Source organism: Mytilus edulis, chromosome 10 (assembly GCF_963676685.1).
Source record: "Mytilus edulis chromosome 10, xbMytEdul2.2, whole genome shotgun sequence".
NCBI lineage: Eukaryota > Metazoa > Mollusca > Bivalvia > Mytilida > Mytilidae > Mytilus > Mytilus edulis.
Window position 1 is genome coordinate 79,952,381 of NC_092353.1, and position 17,569 is coordinate 79,969,949.

The 17,569-nt window shown below is 32.7% G+C and overlaps 1 protein-coding gene across 2 annotated transcripts in view; it reads right to left on the bottom strand.

Annotated features, from left to right (window-relative positions):
- Nucleotides 1–2,412: 2,412 nt before the first annotated feature.
- LOC139491956 (uncharacterized) overlaps nt 2,413–17,569 on the bottom strand; it is a 58,825-nt gene continuing 43,668 nt past the window's right edge. For both annotated transcript variants that reach the window (XM_071279923.1, XM_071279922.1), the window contains exons 4-11: nt 16,002–16,100; nt 13,993–14,091; nt 13,126–13,224; nt 10,434–10,532; nt 9,820–9,996; nt 8,993–9,157; nt 8,096–8,233; nt 2,413–5,744 (exon numbers count right to left, since the gene is read on the bottom strand). In XM_071279923.1, the coding sequence (XP_071136024.1) occupies nt 2,589–5,744; nt 8,096–8,233; nt 8,993–9,157; nt 9,820–9,996; nt 10,434–10,532; nt 13,126–13,224; nt 13,993–14,091; nt 16,002–16,100 (4,032 nt within the window). In that variant the 3' untranslated portion in view covers nt 2,413–2,588. The remainder of the gene's footprint in view (nt 5,745–8,095; nt 8,234–8,992; nt 9,158–9,819; nt 9,997–10,433; nt 10,533–13,125; nt 13,225–13,992; nt 14,092–16,001; nt 16,101–17,569) is intronic.

A 17,569-nucleotide genomic window follows, 5' to 3' on the forward strand; every position in this document is an offset into this window, starting at 1 on the left:
TCATCATGGATACTTTCCACTCTAAAGTTAAGAGTGTATCGCAACATCAGATTTTAATCAGACTGAGTTTCCAATCTCTGTGAATTGGGAAAAAATGTTCTTGATTTGTTTGTATGTTATTTGATAGTTTTGGCCAATTCTGCATAAAAGCCTACAGAAAATTTGTATTTTGTTGAAGACTTAAAATTGATGGCTAACCAATGCAAGAGAATTCATGAATACTAAACAAAGATAAAAAGATAATGAACCATCAACATCAAAATATCTATATTCTCAGTTACTGCTTGTGCATCCATTTAGATTAAAAAAAGATTAAATTTTCTTACAAAAATACAGTTTATACCATGACAACAGCATGATGTCTTATTTATTATATATAAACAATTAACCATACGAAAGTAAAGAAATTCTGAAATACGAATAAAGTCCATTTATGTACAAATTCAATTAAGACTTATCTACAAATAAAATCATAAAATACAATTAAATATATATATATATAGTTTTGTATTTACAAAATAAATATGAAATTAAAAAATATAATGTATATATAAAATTGTGGAATTCTTACAAAGGAAGAGATCATAGTAACAACTTTGTCTTTGGAATGTATATTTACAAACATTAAATTTGAACAGTAAAAGTATGTTTACATATGGTGTACTGCAATGAGATCTAAAGAGACCATGAAGCCTGTATCCTAGCCTAGCTTGAACTAGCCCAGAAAGTTGTAGTTATCTACTGAAAATGATGAGAGCAGATTCTATGGAGATTGCATAACTCACGTTTAATAAAAAGCTTTTTTAGAAAATCAGCGTACCCTCTTTTCCTACCCCATTTCATTATAACGTTAAGTGTGTTTCTTTCTTTTTTCTTGATATCAGTACATTTTATACTACTGCCATACAAATGATTATGATTTGTAATATTTAACTTATAAATTGTATAATTATACTACAAATACTTCATATGCTCCCTGAATAACATAATGAAAATTGCATAGTTTTTACATATGATTTTTCTTAGTTATTAATTAGTGTCAATGTGTTGCAATATGGATATTTTTACCAATAATTTCCCATTAAAATAAAAACAGATACTCTACATGTAAATTAAATTGTATATATTCACTCTTTTCTCTCTAGACTTAAAGGTTCTTAAGATGGTACCCAACACCTTAACTAAAATTAATTTGGCTCGTTTAATTTTCATAAAATTTTGACAAAGTATTTACTTTGACCCTTTGACAAAAATATAAAAATTTCAAAAAATTTTAACCAACCATTTTATCAGAAAAAGTACACTGGTTATTTAGCAGTTTGACAAACACTTATTTTGATCATCGAGAAGCTTAATATTATCTAAACAACACAACGTATTTAAAACGTTTAGCTGATTATACAGAGTTATCTCCCTGTAGTGTTAGGTACCACCTTAAAGACTACAATGAGGTGGTGTCTTCCTTTATTCCTAGATAAAATAAATGCTGAATGACAAATTCCAGAAAAAAAGCTTTTTTACTGATCCTGAAAATTTTCATAATTAATTCTATAGCCCTGATAAGTCTCTATTCTGAAATCCCACAAAAATAAAGTATGCGTACAACAGGAATTCCAATGCAATTATTTTGTATCAATGATTCTGATTGGATGACATTTAGCGTAAAATTCTCCATCTCCTTGTCTGTAACTTTAAGGAAGCCGACATTTTGAATTGCTGAATGTATTGACATGTAATTTTTACAATAATAAGCAAAAAAATTTCCATGTTGCACATAAAAAACTTCTTTTTATCAAGCTTTATTACATTCTGAACTGGCACAGAAGCCAGAAAACGCCCGGTGTTTATGTTTGATGCCGGAGGCATACCTATTGTAGGGACCAAAGAAGATAACATCTTTTCGCGGAATTTTCTTTAATGAAGATTTTACACTGAAATAATGATTGAAATTTAATTATGAACTTGTTTTGTATTAGAATAGAGATAACTGTATTGTATTTAAAGCTTGTGCGGACGTCCATCAGTAGTTTTACTGTCGCAAATACCCGTTTACCTGTCTCCGCTCCGCGTCGCCAGGTAAACTAAATTTGCGACAGTAAAACTACCGATGGACGTCCTTAAAGCTTCAAATACAATACAGTTATCTCTTAATTTTTCAGATCAAATAAAAATGCATTTCAGAACATTTTCAAGACTTTTTTAAACGTGACAAGTGCATTTTCGGTTATTTCCATCAAAGTTCTTACTTGTTTATATATATCTGTTTTAGTAAAGACTTAATTAGCTAACACAACTACAACAAGATGTCATTTCATTGTTTTGTAACTTTTAAAATATCAAATTTCGCATACTATTGCATTGTTCTTGTAGATACATGTCATACATGTAATATGTTTTTGTTGTGGGAAAATGTTTTATTTATTTTAATTCTAAAAAAGAAAAACTTTTTTTTTTTTAAGTTTAGCAAGTAAAATTTCTATGGTATTTTTAACTGCAATGTATCACCATTCAAAATTGTGCCCTCACTTATCCACTAGCTATAAATAATATACAACTACAAAAAAATGTATTTGTCTTAACAAAAAAGCTTAAACATCACTACCCCTAATAAAGTTTGGCACCTGATGATAGGATGAATATGTTTGGTTTCCATGGTAAACTGGTTGCCGTGACTGCTGAGCATACTCATACTGGCTGAAGTCATTTGAATTTTGAATGCCATTAGTCGGTGAATGGTAGTCACTACGGTAACCATATTCACCATCATTTAAGTTTTTCGCTGCGTCTTTTAACTTTCGTTGGTACCAATGCTGTACATGACTGCTCAAATCTTTCTGATATTGGTGTTGAACAGAGTTTATTTGTGCATAATCACTATGATTGACTTGAGGATGGGGTGAATTATTGCTAGAAAGTGTAATGTTATGGTCCGTCGGTTCGGTACTGAATGACGATGAGGGTGTACAACTTGTACTGGGAGCATTCCCAGAATTCAAATTACGTCCATAGATTTTACTGCTATATCCAGAATCAGGATTGCTACTATTGTCCTCCCGACTTTTGTCTTGAATTGGCGTAGATTGTAAATTCCTATCAGTTCTAGGTATAACCTCCGGACCCTGAATATGTTGTTCCTGATTCAGATGAGATTCAGATTTGCTGCCTAGTTTTGACACATTTGTTTGATCTGAATACATGACATTGTCATGACTTTGGAAGTTAGGATTGTATGTATTATATGTTTGTCCTGATGGAGCAGGCACAGAAGTCTTCCCATCGTTCATCCTTCGAGTAAAGTTTTGAACAGATCCATAAGGATTTTCCCTATTTGTACTATCACCGGCCAAAGTAGGCCTGTCTCTATTATAACAAGTCTGTCCACTATTTTGCCTGTTTACATCTACATCTCTTGTAGAATTGTAAATCTGCCCTTTTGAACCTAACACAGAATAGTTTACAGGATTTCTGTTCATGTTTCCCTGTGAAGAACTATAATATTGACCACTTTGTAAATTTTTATTGTTTTGCTCATTAGAATATGGTTTCATATCAGTTCTATCATTTAAATATGACCTTGAACTTCCATATTGTGATGTTGGCCTTTTCATTGACTCTAATGGCACACTATGATTTTGACTGTTTCTGGGAGAACTGGGAGTTCCAGATCTCTGCATGGAAGACGGATCCTTCAATTTCAATTTCATTTGATGTGCTGACGATAGGTCAGTATCATCTAATAATATTCCATCAGTTGACCTTGACCTCTGTCGGCTCATTTGCATATTGCTATGACCTTGTGATAAATACATATCATCCCTATTAACATTATTTACAGAATTGATAGCACTATTTTTGACATTATTTCCAGTGTTTTGATTATATTCACTTCTTCTATCCATGTGAGACATTCTCTCCATAGGAATTTCTTTCCCATCATGCCGTGCTGGTATTCCAGAGGTTAGAGGTTTATTTATAACTTCACTATGGTAACCGTAAGTTGAATCAGACTGTTGAACTGACATACCTGACCTACCTAAATCTGACGAATCATTTGAATATCCCTTATTTGTATTGTCTTGAGTATTGTATAATGTTTCCCTCTCTGGATATCCAAATGTTGTGAAAGTTGGTTTAACCACTATTTTTCCAGCACCAGACTCTGTGAGGGGGCCCTGTCCAGTGCTGGAGGAATTGGAGGTCACATTAGTACCTATGCTTATGTTTGAGGACCCCCTTTCGGGAAAACTCCGCCTTGTTTCACTGTTTCTACTTTCACTGTGTAGAGTTCTTGACTCCATGTTTGATCTTCTCACTTCATTTTGTCGATCAAATAGTTCCCTTTGCGAATGTGTGTTTTGATTTTGTCGATCAAATTGTTCCCTTTGTGAGTGTGTATTTTCGTGTTGTGTATTCCTAGGTTGTTGATAAACCTGCCGGTTGTCACTATAAATAGCTCGATTATTCTGAACTTGTCTACTATCATTTTGAATACTTCTTAACCCACTTTGGTTAATTCTACTCCCACTTTGAGCTTTCCTACTTTCACTTTGAATAGTTCTACTTTCATTTCGTCTTGGTGATAGATTTTCAGGTTCAGTTTGACTTTTCACCATTCTATGATGAGGGAGATACTGATAATGAAAGGGACTAGATTCTCGTGATTTAGGAGTACTGTGATTGAGAGGGCTAGCATCCCTCTGTGTTGTAGTTTTATGAACCATTGGAGTGCTATGAGTTAGTGGGCTAGCATCTCTATGCCCCGCAGTTCTATGATCTAACACAGTGTTGTGAGTTATTGGGCTAGTGTCTCTTTGCACAGAAGTTCTATGATTTAACACAGTATTATGAGTTCGTGGGGTTAATTCTGGACGCACTGATGTTTGATGTTCATGCACATCATGCCAAGTTTGTGAGGTTGAAAGTTTCTTTGGAATAGCACCTTGATCGTAACCACTATATTGACTACCATAAACTTGATCATGTGACAAGTACGGACTACGACTAGTAGAAGCGGTACTTGGTGATATGAAGTCAGGTCGTGAAGATGATCGTGCATTTTGATGACTAGAAACAGGCGAAACAAAATGTCTTCCACTTTGCTGATTTGCATTTCTATTGAGAGTTTGTGGGTTCTGAACACCATAATTGTCTCTACGTCCAACAACAGGATTGTAATTCCTGGCACCCCTGTCTTTACTATAAGCAGGAAGTTGCCATGCCCTGATTTCCTGCATTGCTTGCTGACGTGATTCATAAAATTGTCTTTTACGAAACTTCCCACTGTGATTATCAGACTGCGAAAGTGTCTCGTCTGATCGAGAGCGAAATAATCGGCCATTTTCAGTCTGATGAATGTCTGTGAAAATATTATTGCTTGGTAAAGCAGTATCGTCATGATGATGGTCTAAACAATGACCGTAATTTGACAATTTAGCCTCTAACCAATCATCCACGTCCATACCACCACGTTTCTTATGTGCCATGTAATGCTGTTGATCGGCTAAACGCTGGTCAATCCTGTTGTAACAATTTCTTTCTTCTTCATCAAATCTATCCCTGGACCACATGTCAAATGTTGTAATTTGTTGTGTAGTTTTCTTATCTAACTGATCCATACGATTTTTGAGGATCTGATGAGAGGCATCTATATGTTCATAGATATGTTCCTTATCCTGACCGACTCGCTTCTCCAACTGGTGAAGAGCAGGCATACACTGACAAATTGGAGTGTATCCTATTGGTCCCTGTCAAAAACAAAGCAAATACATTTCAATAATCAGCTAATAAGACAGAAATGAAAAAATCTTTGAAGTTGTCTCCAATTTTGTCAAGTGTGCGTGTGTAGAGATTTTGAGTAAAGAATCAATATACATTTTTGACTTTTTTTGCGTCTATTTTGGCTAGCTCTTATTTTTTCCATCCAAATTTTTAGCATACTTCATGCAGGTCATCTTGATTGTTACAAAATACAAATATCTTGATGTGAACAATGGTTGTCTAAATGTTTGTGCTGGTTCTTTATTTGCCAGTTATTTTATGGGGTAAGACTAGTTTGCTTGTTTGAATCTATAATGTACATTTTTATTAATATTTCTGTTGATTCATTAGTATTTGTGGATTAAAAAAAAACTTTGAATATAATGTGGATATTTGAATTTTGTGGTTTTGACAAGCCTATAAAAAATGTCTAGTAAAGGAACCATGCTCAGTACTCTCTAAAACTAAGTTGTGATTTGTATATTTGTCCTTGGCCCTTAAGTCCCTATAGTGACCTTGAGACAAAGAACAGCAAAAAAGGTAATGTTCCTTTGATTTTGTCAATTAGTCTTGTGACCTTGTCAGGTATTTATATTGTGATCTAATAAACTGTCAATTAACAGAAACCATATACATATACAAATTAGATTACTTTCAAGTGTTCTGACAAAGTTCCTAGCCCTTAGATTCACAAGGGTTGCCTCAATTGACTTTTTGCTAACCAAGGAGACATGAGTGATAGCATGCTACTGTCATTCAACCTTGATTCATGTAATGACTTTTTTAGCTCACCTGGCCCAAAGGGCCAAGTGAGCTTTTCTCATCACTTTGCGTCCGGCGTCGTCGTCCTGCGTCCGGCGTTAACTTTTACAAAAATCTTCTCCTCTGAAACTACTGGGTCAAATTTAACTAAAACTTGGCCACAATCATCATTGGGGTATCTAGTTTAAAAAATGTGTCCGGTGACCCGGCCAACCAACCAAGATGGCCGCCATGGCTTAAAATAGAACATAGGGGTAAAATGCAGTTTTTGGCTTATAACTCAAAAACCAATGCATTTAGAGCAAATCTGACAGAGATAAAATTGTTCATCAGGTCAAGATCTGTCTGCCCTGAAATTTTTAGATGAATCGGACATTCCGTTGTTGGGTTGCTGCCCCTGAAATGGTAATTTTAAGGAAATTTTGCTGTTTTTGGTTATTATCTTGAATATTATTATAGATAGAGATAAACTGTAAACAGCAATAATGTTCAGCAAAGTAAGATCTACAAATAAGTCAACATGACCAAAATGGTCAGTTGACCACTTTAGGAGTTATTGCCCTTTATAGTCAATTTTTAACCCTTTTTCGTAAATCTTAGTTATCTTTTAGAAAAATCTTCTCCTCTGAAACTACAGGGCCAAATTTAACCAAACTTAGCCATAATCATTGGGGTATGTAGTTAAAAAAATGTGTCCAGTAACTCGGCCAACAAACCAAGATGGCCGCTATGGCTAAAAATAGAACATGGGGGTAAAATGCAGTTTTTGGCTTATAACTCAAAAACCAAAGCATTAAGAGCAAATCTGACAGGAAGTAAAATTGTTGATCAGGTCACGATCTATCTGCCCTGGAATTTTCAGATGAATCAGATAATCGGTTGTTAGGTTGCTGCCCCTGAATTGGTAATTTTGAGGAAATTTTGCTGTTTTTTTGTTATTATCTTGAATATTATTATAGATAGAGATAAACTGTAAACAGCAATAATGTACAGCAAAGTAAGAACTAAAAATAAGTCAGTATGACCAAAATAGTCAATTGACCCCCTAAGGAGTTATTGCCCTTCATAGTCAATTTTTAACAATTTTCTTAAAATTTGAAGATTTTCAATAACATTTTCCACAGAAAGTACTGTTATAGATAGAGATAATTGTAAGCAGCAAGAATGTTAAGTAAAGTAAGATCTACAAACACATCACCATCACCAAAACACAATTTTGTCATGAATCCATCTGTGTCCATTGTTTAATATTCACATAGACCAAGGTGAGCGACACAGGCTCTTTAGAGCCTCTAGTTTAATCATAAAAAAAAATCTTTCAACTTTTTTCAATTTGTTAATTCTTGGCTGTTTATCTACCCTAAATCAATAAATGCCATTGTTTGACAACTGACACAAATATGCAACTTATTATTGTGATTTTCGGAAATGCAATGGTACATACTAGTAATGCGGTAAAAAATTATAATTATTATTTATTTTGGCAAAATAGTTGTAGTTTTTCACAATAATAAAATATTGCACAATTTCTGAATTTACATGATTAAATAATCCTATCATAATGAGAGAAACTAACCTGCTTAATATTACCAGCTAAATCTCTGAAGTACTGTTGTCCCGTCTTAGGTATATACTGACTGAAGAAGCCATGTACAGGATCTTTACCATCAGTAGGGTGGACTTGGCTTCCTGACGGAGCAGGTTTATCTTTCTCCTGAAAAATAATCAAACTAATTAAATATTTTATTGTGACATGTTTAAAAGATACATTATCAAAATTAGTATAACTGCCATAACATTACAATAATTTCTGAATTTACAGTGAATCGAATTATGTCCTATCTAATTTCTTGTAGTTTCACCTGGACCCATTAAATCCACGAAAATTTGGTGTCTCCCAATAATAATGAATCAGCAGTGTTTTGTGATAAACATCCACCTCAAATATTGCAAAATGAAATGACCATTTAGTCTTCAAAAATAAGAAACCTTATGTATTTATCTTGACTTTCTTCTCTGTAACAAAGTTTCCCAATTTGAATTTTCTTCTGCATTGTTTAATTTGGTTTAATTATCATAACACTGTCCAATCATTTGTATATAAACATACTTTTGTCTACTCATTTGCATATCAACAAATTTATTTCTACTCATTTGCATATCAACAAATTTATGTCTACTCGTTTGCATATCAACAATTTATATCTACTCGTTTGCATATCAACAAATTTATGTCTACTCGTTTGCATATCAACAAATTTATGTCTACTCATTTGCATATCAACAAATTTATGTCTACTCGTTTGCATATCAACAAATTTATGTCTACTCGTTTGCATATCAACAAATTTATGTCTACTCGTTTGCATATCAACAAATTTATGTCTACTCGTTTGCATATCAACATACTTCTGTCTGTTCATATGCATATATATTCTCCTAATACCCTGAAGCTTTATATACATTTGTTTACCTTTTTTTTCTTCTTCAGGAACGAGAAGAATTTGCTGCCTTTTTCTGTCTTTTCTGGCTTCTGTACTGGTAGGTCTTCATCAGGGACTACGACAGGCCCATCTATATCCACAGGTATTTCACTGAAATTTACCATTTTGGGAGATGGATGAATCTGAGCTTTGGTCTGAAAAATATAAGACATAATAAATCACCTATAAGACTTCATAAAAGGTTCTGCTGAAAAGAAGTGTTATGTAAACATTAATGGGATAGCAACCAAACAACACGTGCTACAATGAAAGAATAGACTTACAGCGTCCCCCGCATTACACATATTTAATCAATCCAAGGTACATTGTATAAAGGAAATAACTAAAACAAGCATTTTTTGTTTGTTCTATAAGACTTTTTATTACTATCTTAGAGAAATGAAGGCTTCGAAGCAAATGGAATTTGACTTCAATTATAATTAATATTTCCAAGGGGCATTACTCATTAAAATTTTTGATCTGAGCTTATTTTCAAAACTTTCAAAGAAATTGCTGATATAAACCTATGATATAAATTTCATCTACGATGGATTCATTTATTTTTGTGGGTATCAATTTTCGTGGATTGCTGAAAACTTGCATATTCGTGGATATTTGATTTCGTGATTTTGCCAATCTCTGTATACAAAGCCTTTTGAAAATATGTTATTCGTTGAACATTTGAATTCGTTGTACACCTGTACCCACGAAACCCATGAAAATTGGTATCCAACGAATAATAATGAATCCACAGTAATTAAAACAAAAATGAACTAATGAGAACCCTTACAATGTAATTTTCCATATACATGTATACCTTTAACAGAGATGTGATTGTTATGATGACCTCAGGGTGATCTTTTCGTTTGGCAACATCAATGGCGGTTTCCTCTTGTTTGTTGACAATATAAACATCAATGCCAGCTTCCACCAACAGTTTAGCAATCTTCTTCCTCTTCAAAGCAGAAGAGATATGTAGTGCAGTGTCACCATTCTACAATAAAATATGCAGAAAATTTTAATTTGGATTATAAGGCCACACAAATATGACTGAGTCCCTAAATTTTAAATAAAACCAAAGTACAGGTCAGCAACTTTTTCAGGTATTCTTTGTGGTGAAAAAAGGAACATCTTATCATTTAAAATTCTGTTTATGTGTTTTGCTCCTCATTGAGGGCTGTACTGTGCATTAGTTGTAAAAGTCCTCATTCTTTGGTCTCTAGTTGGTAGTTGTCTCATTGGCAACCATACCATATCTTTTTACTTCTATATTTTTCCTTTACTTCTATATATTTCCATTACTTCTACATTTCCCCTTTTATGAATAATCGCATTGAATATTTTACCAATATGTCAATTCTAAAGAAATATTTTCCATGTAAATATTGCTATCTCTATTGGGTAAAAAAAAGTACATCAATGGGTGTATACCTTGTTCTGTTCATTGAGTCTACATCTGGCACTGATCAAAATACGTGTGACACCAGCATGCCCATACCTTGCTGCTGTGTGGAGGGCTGTATCTCCATACTGAAATATAGAAATGTTTTACATTGTAGAACTGATCTGCATTAATGTGCAGTATTCTACTAGGTTTCGGCTAAATTATGCATCATGAACGCAGGTGCTCTGGTGATTTGAGAAAATCCTACTACTTGTACAAGTTGTACAGAAAATGTATTAATATTGATCGTGAGTACATTTTATACTGAATTGTTCACAACTTACGAACAATCTTAGTCGTAAGTTTCTTTGTGAAACTGACTTCAGACCTGCATCTCACAACTCGAAAGGAGTCTTACATTTTTAACACATTATATAGGATGAATACCCCATATCATGTTTATTTTTATCATACCTGCCAACTTTTCAAAATCTCCATTTAGGATTTTAGGCTCAAGAGGACCTTACGCTCTACTTATATGGTCATAAGTGTTTTTAGTCTACTACCTTATTTGAATTTGAATGAGTAAGTATGTGCTTAAATATCATTTTAACTTATTTGAATGTCTATTTAAAAGATAAATGTTTAAATGATAAAAAAAACAAGTGGATGTCACAACGACAGCAAACCAGATTTATTAACATTTATTTGTATCCTGCCAATATCACAAGAACCATAACTGATGAACGGTGAAAGTGAAAATCGTCAATATCAAATTTAACCTCCATTTTGTCATCAGTATCAACATATTAAAATTTGAAAAGCTTAGGTTGAATGGTTCATGAGTAAATGCACGGACACGACTGGAAAAGCCATTTTTCAATCTTTCAAGAACCATAACTCCTGAACGGTAAAAGTCAAAATCGTCATTATTGAACTTGACCTCCATTTTGTCATCAGTAACAACATATTAAAATTTGAAAAGCTTTGGTTGAACAGTTCATGAGTGAATGCACGGACACGACTGGAAAAGACATTTTTCAATCTTTCAAGAACCATAACTCCTGAACGGTAAAAGTCAAAATCGTCATTATTAAACTTGACCTTCATTTTGTTGTCTGTAACAACATATTAAAATTTGAAAAGCTTTGGCTGAACGGTTCATGAGTAAATGCACGGACAACATTTAGATACCGCCAGCCCGGCCGCCGTACATCCCCAAATCAATAACCGACATTTTTGTCACAAAAATCCGGTTAAAAATCAAAATTCAGTACAACACCTCTCATGGGGGATATCCTCCATAAATTGGGATAATTGGCTGCTCTCTATTATATAATTAACTACTACATGTAGCAATAAAATCATACTTTTTGTAAAACAGAATCCAGATCATGAAACAATACTTAAATTATCATAATATTAACTCATTCCACAAGGGAGCTACACCATATATAAAAGGATTAATTTAAATATTCTAAAAAGAGAATATACAGATTGACATATTTATATACCATTAGTATTATGACATAAATTTAAACATTTTGATCAACTGCTGAAATACTAGGCTACTATGAATTCATTTACTTTGTGGGTCATGCACAATTTCATAGTGAATAATAGATTTTCACTATTTGCAAAAAGAGTAGCAGGGAATATGTATTTTGTTGAACACTTAAAGTATTTCTGTAATTCTATAAGTGAACCTACACCTGAAGTAGTAATTGTGCGGTAGGGTAAAAAAAGTATTTGTCCACCTTAACCTATGAAATCGAGGAAAAATTGGTATCCCATTAATAATAAAGACTCCACAAAGTTTCAACAATCTGAAGTCTGTGTTCCTTTAATAATTCAATTCATGAAAATATCTTTTAATGAAGTTTTAGTGGTATGATACAATGTACTTGAAAATTTATGATGTTCTTGTTCCATGGAAGAGGGATCAAAACAAATGGAAAATTGTTGAGTTTTTTTCTATAAGGATCATTTAAACAGAACTTAATGATAAATTCTTTTTAAACTTGACACTTTTACTAATGGCTTCTTATATATTTGAATGATCAATAGATATGAGGTTTTTTTATGGGCCTTTATTTAAAAAATTTTGTTAGCATCTTTAATAATACTCTGAATTAAATACAGATATTTTATATAATATTTCACATTAGAAACATTATACTTGTAATTATATAATAAAATTGCATCAAGTTGTTAAATTAGCCATTAAAATACAAAATAACAGTCTTTTCATAAAGGATGGTTTTTTTTTCAAAAGATAATGTAAAATGCTCCACACATCAAAATAATGGAGTGAATTGGAAGATTAGAATTTTTGGTGAGAAACATGTCTTTGGGTGAATACTATTTAACGAATTAATTCAAAACTACATCACTGATATAATTGCTAAATATCCTGTGACAAATATTTCATGCATATTCAGGACATTTAACTGTATGAAAAGTACATCAGAAGTACCAAAATTTTAAAATATTTGGGAAGAATTCTTTTTTTTTTAAAGCTTGCAAAAATTAGAAAATACTGTGAGGAAAAGACAAACAACCTTAAGGCACTGACATTGGTATATGACCACCATGTGTAAGAATACCAGTATATACATTTGTATATATACTATTAGTTGATGAGCAATGATGTGAAAATGCATCTAACAGTATAATATGCTAAAATGAACCTCAGACAACAGCTCAGATCTGTCTGATAATATGACTATTTATGCTTACATTATTTTTTAGGTCTGCATTACAGCCTCCATACAAAAGAACTCGAGCACTTTGATTGTGACCATTCTGACTGGCTAAATGTAGAGCTGTAAATCCAGACTGAAAAATACAAAAATAAGAATACTGTACATTCTGTGTTGTGTATTGCAAATATAATACAAGGATGACAGTGATTCCATGGTTTGAGATCACTGAATCCCGTCTCTCAGCATCTGACATTATTTAAGGATTTAAAACTAATAAACTGTTGACACAGAGATATGTCTTGCCTGTTGGTAAAAAAGATCAGAAAAGACAATCTGATGAACAACATGCTAGTTAATTCAAAGTTGCTGGACAATGTCATAGAGAGCAGCTAGTCAATATGATCGTTAAACTGAGATGAACATCAGACTCTGACTTTTTTCAAATTGAATTTTACGGTGTATTTGTTTATTCTACATTGGCTAGCTAGTGGTATAGGGGTCAGGGAGGGTTGAGATGTCACATGTTTAACCCTGCCACAGTTTTGCATCTGTCAAATCAGGAGCCTCTGGCCTTTGTAAGTCTTATGTTTTGTTTTTTTTTCAATTTTTAGAGTTTATTTATATGCTTCGGAGTTAAGTGTGATGTCCATTCACACTGAACTGGTACACACTGTGTAAGGGGCAAGCTGAGGACCACTTCGTGATGCAGGATTTTCTAGCTTGTTGAAGACTCATTGGTGGCCTTTGACTGTTTTCTGCCCTTTGGTGGGTTGTTGCCTCTTTGACACATTCCCGAATTCCATTCTCAAATTTATTTAACACTTTAGGGACCTGAAAAGCAACACCTATGACTCATTCCGTTGACATTATCTAAGCCAAAATTATATTGAAATTGGCTTACCTTATTAGTTAGAATAGCATTACAATGGTGTTTGATCAACAGTTCTAACGTCTGACTAAAACCGTTCCAGGCTGATTCATGGATGACACCATTACCATGCTGAAAACAGAAAATTAAAACTCATCAAACATTCCTAGCTTATAATTGAGCCAGTCAGAAGAGTGTTTCATTTAAGACTCATCAAAATCACTCAAATTAAAACAGTTCAAAGAACAATTCAATGATCAAGTTAAAGAACATTGAAAATCATATAAATAGTGTCTTCCTGAGTTATCTCCCCTAGATTACATTGAGTTTCTTTACCTTGAATAAGTTGTTCAGTGATCGTCAAGAATGGGATTTTTTTAAGTTCTCAAACCACTACAATTTTTTTGCCATCATTTTATCAGAAACATTATTTTCCCCTTACTTCTACAGTTCTAAGTTTTAAGTGTTTTATATTATAACCTTCTCCGTTACAAATTTATAAAGGCCTTGTTCAGTCTGCTTCATTTTTCTTTATTTTTTGTAGGAATGGTTTTATTACACTTTATATAATTGTGTCCAACATCATTGATAGTACTCTGACAGCATAATAGAACAGCTATGGGTTCACCAAAACTAACAATATAGGTGTACCCTGACAAAGTTACAAACACCAAAACTTTGACAGGTCACACCACAAAAGGAACTCCTTGACAAAGTTAAGGATACATCCTATACATACAGAGATAAACATCAAACCAGGTAATGAAGTAAAGACCCATAAAACATTTGACTCATCTTGTCTCAAGTCAGACAAATTTCAAATGATAATTTATAAATTATACTTTTTATACATTTTTAATTATCCCCCTTTCAAAACTAAATTAAAACAGTCTGATATAATCTTAAACGGTATTTCTATAAAAAGAAACGCTAAAATGGGAGTATTTTTGTAATTAAATTAAAATATGGAAATAAGGCCATTCAATTCAATTAAGAAATGAATATAATACGTCAAGTAATAGATGAAATGTATCGTGACGTGATGGTATATTGGTCTAACTGAATACCAAATCATGAATCATTGCAAACAAATCTTCACAAAACAATTTCTATCAGTCAATTTTAATACTTTTAAATTCAATTTGTTGATGAATTATGTAATATTTAAATACAGGACAGAAATTTCTAATCAGAAACATGACACGTATAAGGTACAAAAAATAAGAAATCTAGCACCTGAACATGTTTTACACAATATATATAAAACATGAGGGTGTTATTTTCTACATGTATATCAAACAGTGATAATTACAACCTCTTTATAAAACCAGACACCTAATTTTGATAAAGAGAGTTTGGAATTTGCATAAAAAGGTTCTATTTCAAATTAAGTAAAATTGACCCTACTTTGTATTCTATTTGTTACCCCGTTGAGTCTGGAGTGTTTTCTTTGCTACATTGAATCTTAGACAGTATGACATTTTGAGAGCTCATGATTCTTTTCCTTTATGGTGATACATACAAGTTTTTTACATTTAGATTGAGTAAGAGATGACTAGAAGTAGCATCAATGAGACAGTTACCCAACAATAACAAAAACATCTGTAGGTCAGCATAGTTTTAATAATAATAGGGATTGCCACAAACAAGATTTAACTTCAATAGGCCCTGAGTTAGGAATACACATTGGTGCCACATTTCGTAATGTTGGAGCACTATAATACAGTATGAAGTTTGCTCATTGTTGAAGGCTATACAGCTACCAATTGTTTCTTAAATCTGCAACATTTTGAAAGTAAATAAATGTCTAATTGAAAATCATATCACATTCTTTTTTCAACAGAGAGTAAATTATTGGCCACAAATTTTCATCTGAAGCTAATTTCATACTAAAGCATGTTGAAGGCTCCATTTGTTAGTTTGCTAGTTTGTTAGTTTGCTAGTTTGTTAGTTTGTTTGTTTGTTTGTTTGTTTGTTTGTTTGTTTGTTTGTTTGTTTGTTTGTTTGTTTATTTGTTTGTTTATTGGTTTGCCCTGAATTACCTCGTCCTGTGAATCTACATTACATTTGGACGTCAACAGCAATTCTATGGCTTCTACATGTCCTTTGGAGGCTGCACGATGAAGGGGGGTGTAACCAAGCTACAAAATAACAAACAAGTTTATAAATACTATATAACTATGGTAGACAAAAATACATGTATGTGTCACAACACACTGAAAGAAGATTTTTGTATAAAATGAAATATATTCAATTACTGTTGCGTTTTTTTACATCCTTGTCAGTTGGTGTTATGTGGATATAATGTAACATTGGGCGATTCATTGGCAGACATACCACACCTACTGATATTTTCATATCTAAAATTGCAAACATGTCTTCTGATTAACAGATTAAGTTACATAGGTTTGAATTGTAATACCCAGAGAATGAGCGTGTTTGCCACTTGACAAGCAAGCCTTATGAGTATAGGCAACCTTTCTAATATTACAGAAAAGAAGGTGTTTTTACTTAAATCAAATCCAAATTAATTTTAATATATATATTTTACCCTGCCTGCGCATCATACAGAAAATTTTAATGAAATTCCTGTACGCCACATGGAAATTTGATCAAATCCAGTTAGCTGCACATAATTTTTATCAAATATTCCGGAGGTGCAACACAGGATTTGAATCAGTAATTTATTCGACTTACAGAGCAAAAAAATCTTAAGGTACTATTCAACTGAAACCTTACCTTTGATATACCTTGTTTTGAATTATTTACGCCATTTCCGTGTTATTTAACATATGATATCAATATCAAAAACTGACATAATTGATGATTAAACTGAAAAATGACCTGCACTTAATTCATTTTAAAATACAAAAGTGTCTTTTTAAAATAGAACTTTCTACTAAATTCAATGAAAGAACCTTTATCTTACGTTATTATTACTTTTAATTTACATAGCTGAACTAAAAAGCACTGGTTAATATTCTTAAAAGGTGGTCGACAAATGATACTTTATATTATATTACCAGTATATATGTATTCCAGATAAACTGCATGGTTATAGCATTATACAAGACAATATTTTAATTTATACATTAACAAGAGGCTGTCACAATGACAGCAAACCGGATTTATTAACATTTATTTGTGTCCTGGCAATATCACAAGAACCATTACTGATGAATGGTGAAAGTGAAAATCGTCAATATCAAATTTGACCTCCATTTTGTCATCAGTATCAACATATAAAAATTTGAAAAGCTTAGATTGAATGGTTCATGAGTAAATGTAACAGCATGAATGGAAACGCCATTTTACGATCTTTCAAGAACCACAACTCCTGAACGGTAAAAGTCAGAATCGTCATTATTGAACTTGACCTCCATTTAGTCATCAGTAACAACATATAAAAATTTCAAAAGCTTTGGTTGAATGGTTCATGAAAAAATGCACGGACATGACTGGAAACACCATTTTTCAATCTTTCAAGAACCATAACTCCTGAACGGTAAAAGTCAAAATCGTCATTATTGAACTTGACCTCCATTTTGTCATCAGTGACAACATATTAAAATAAGGGAAGCTTTGGTAGAACAGTTCATGCGTAAATGCA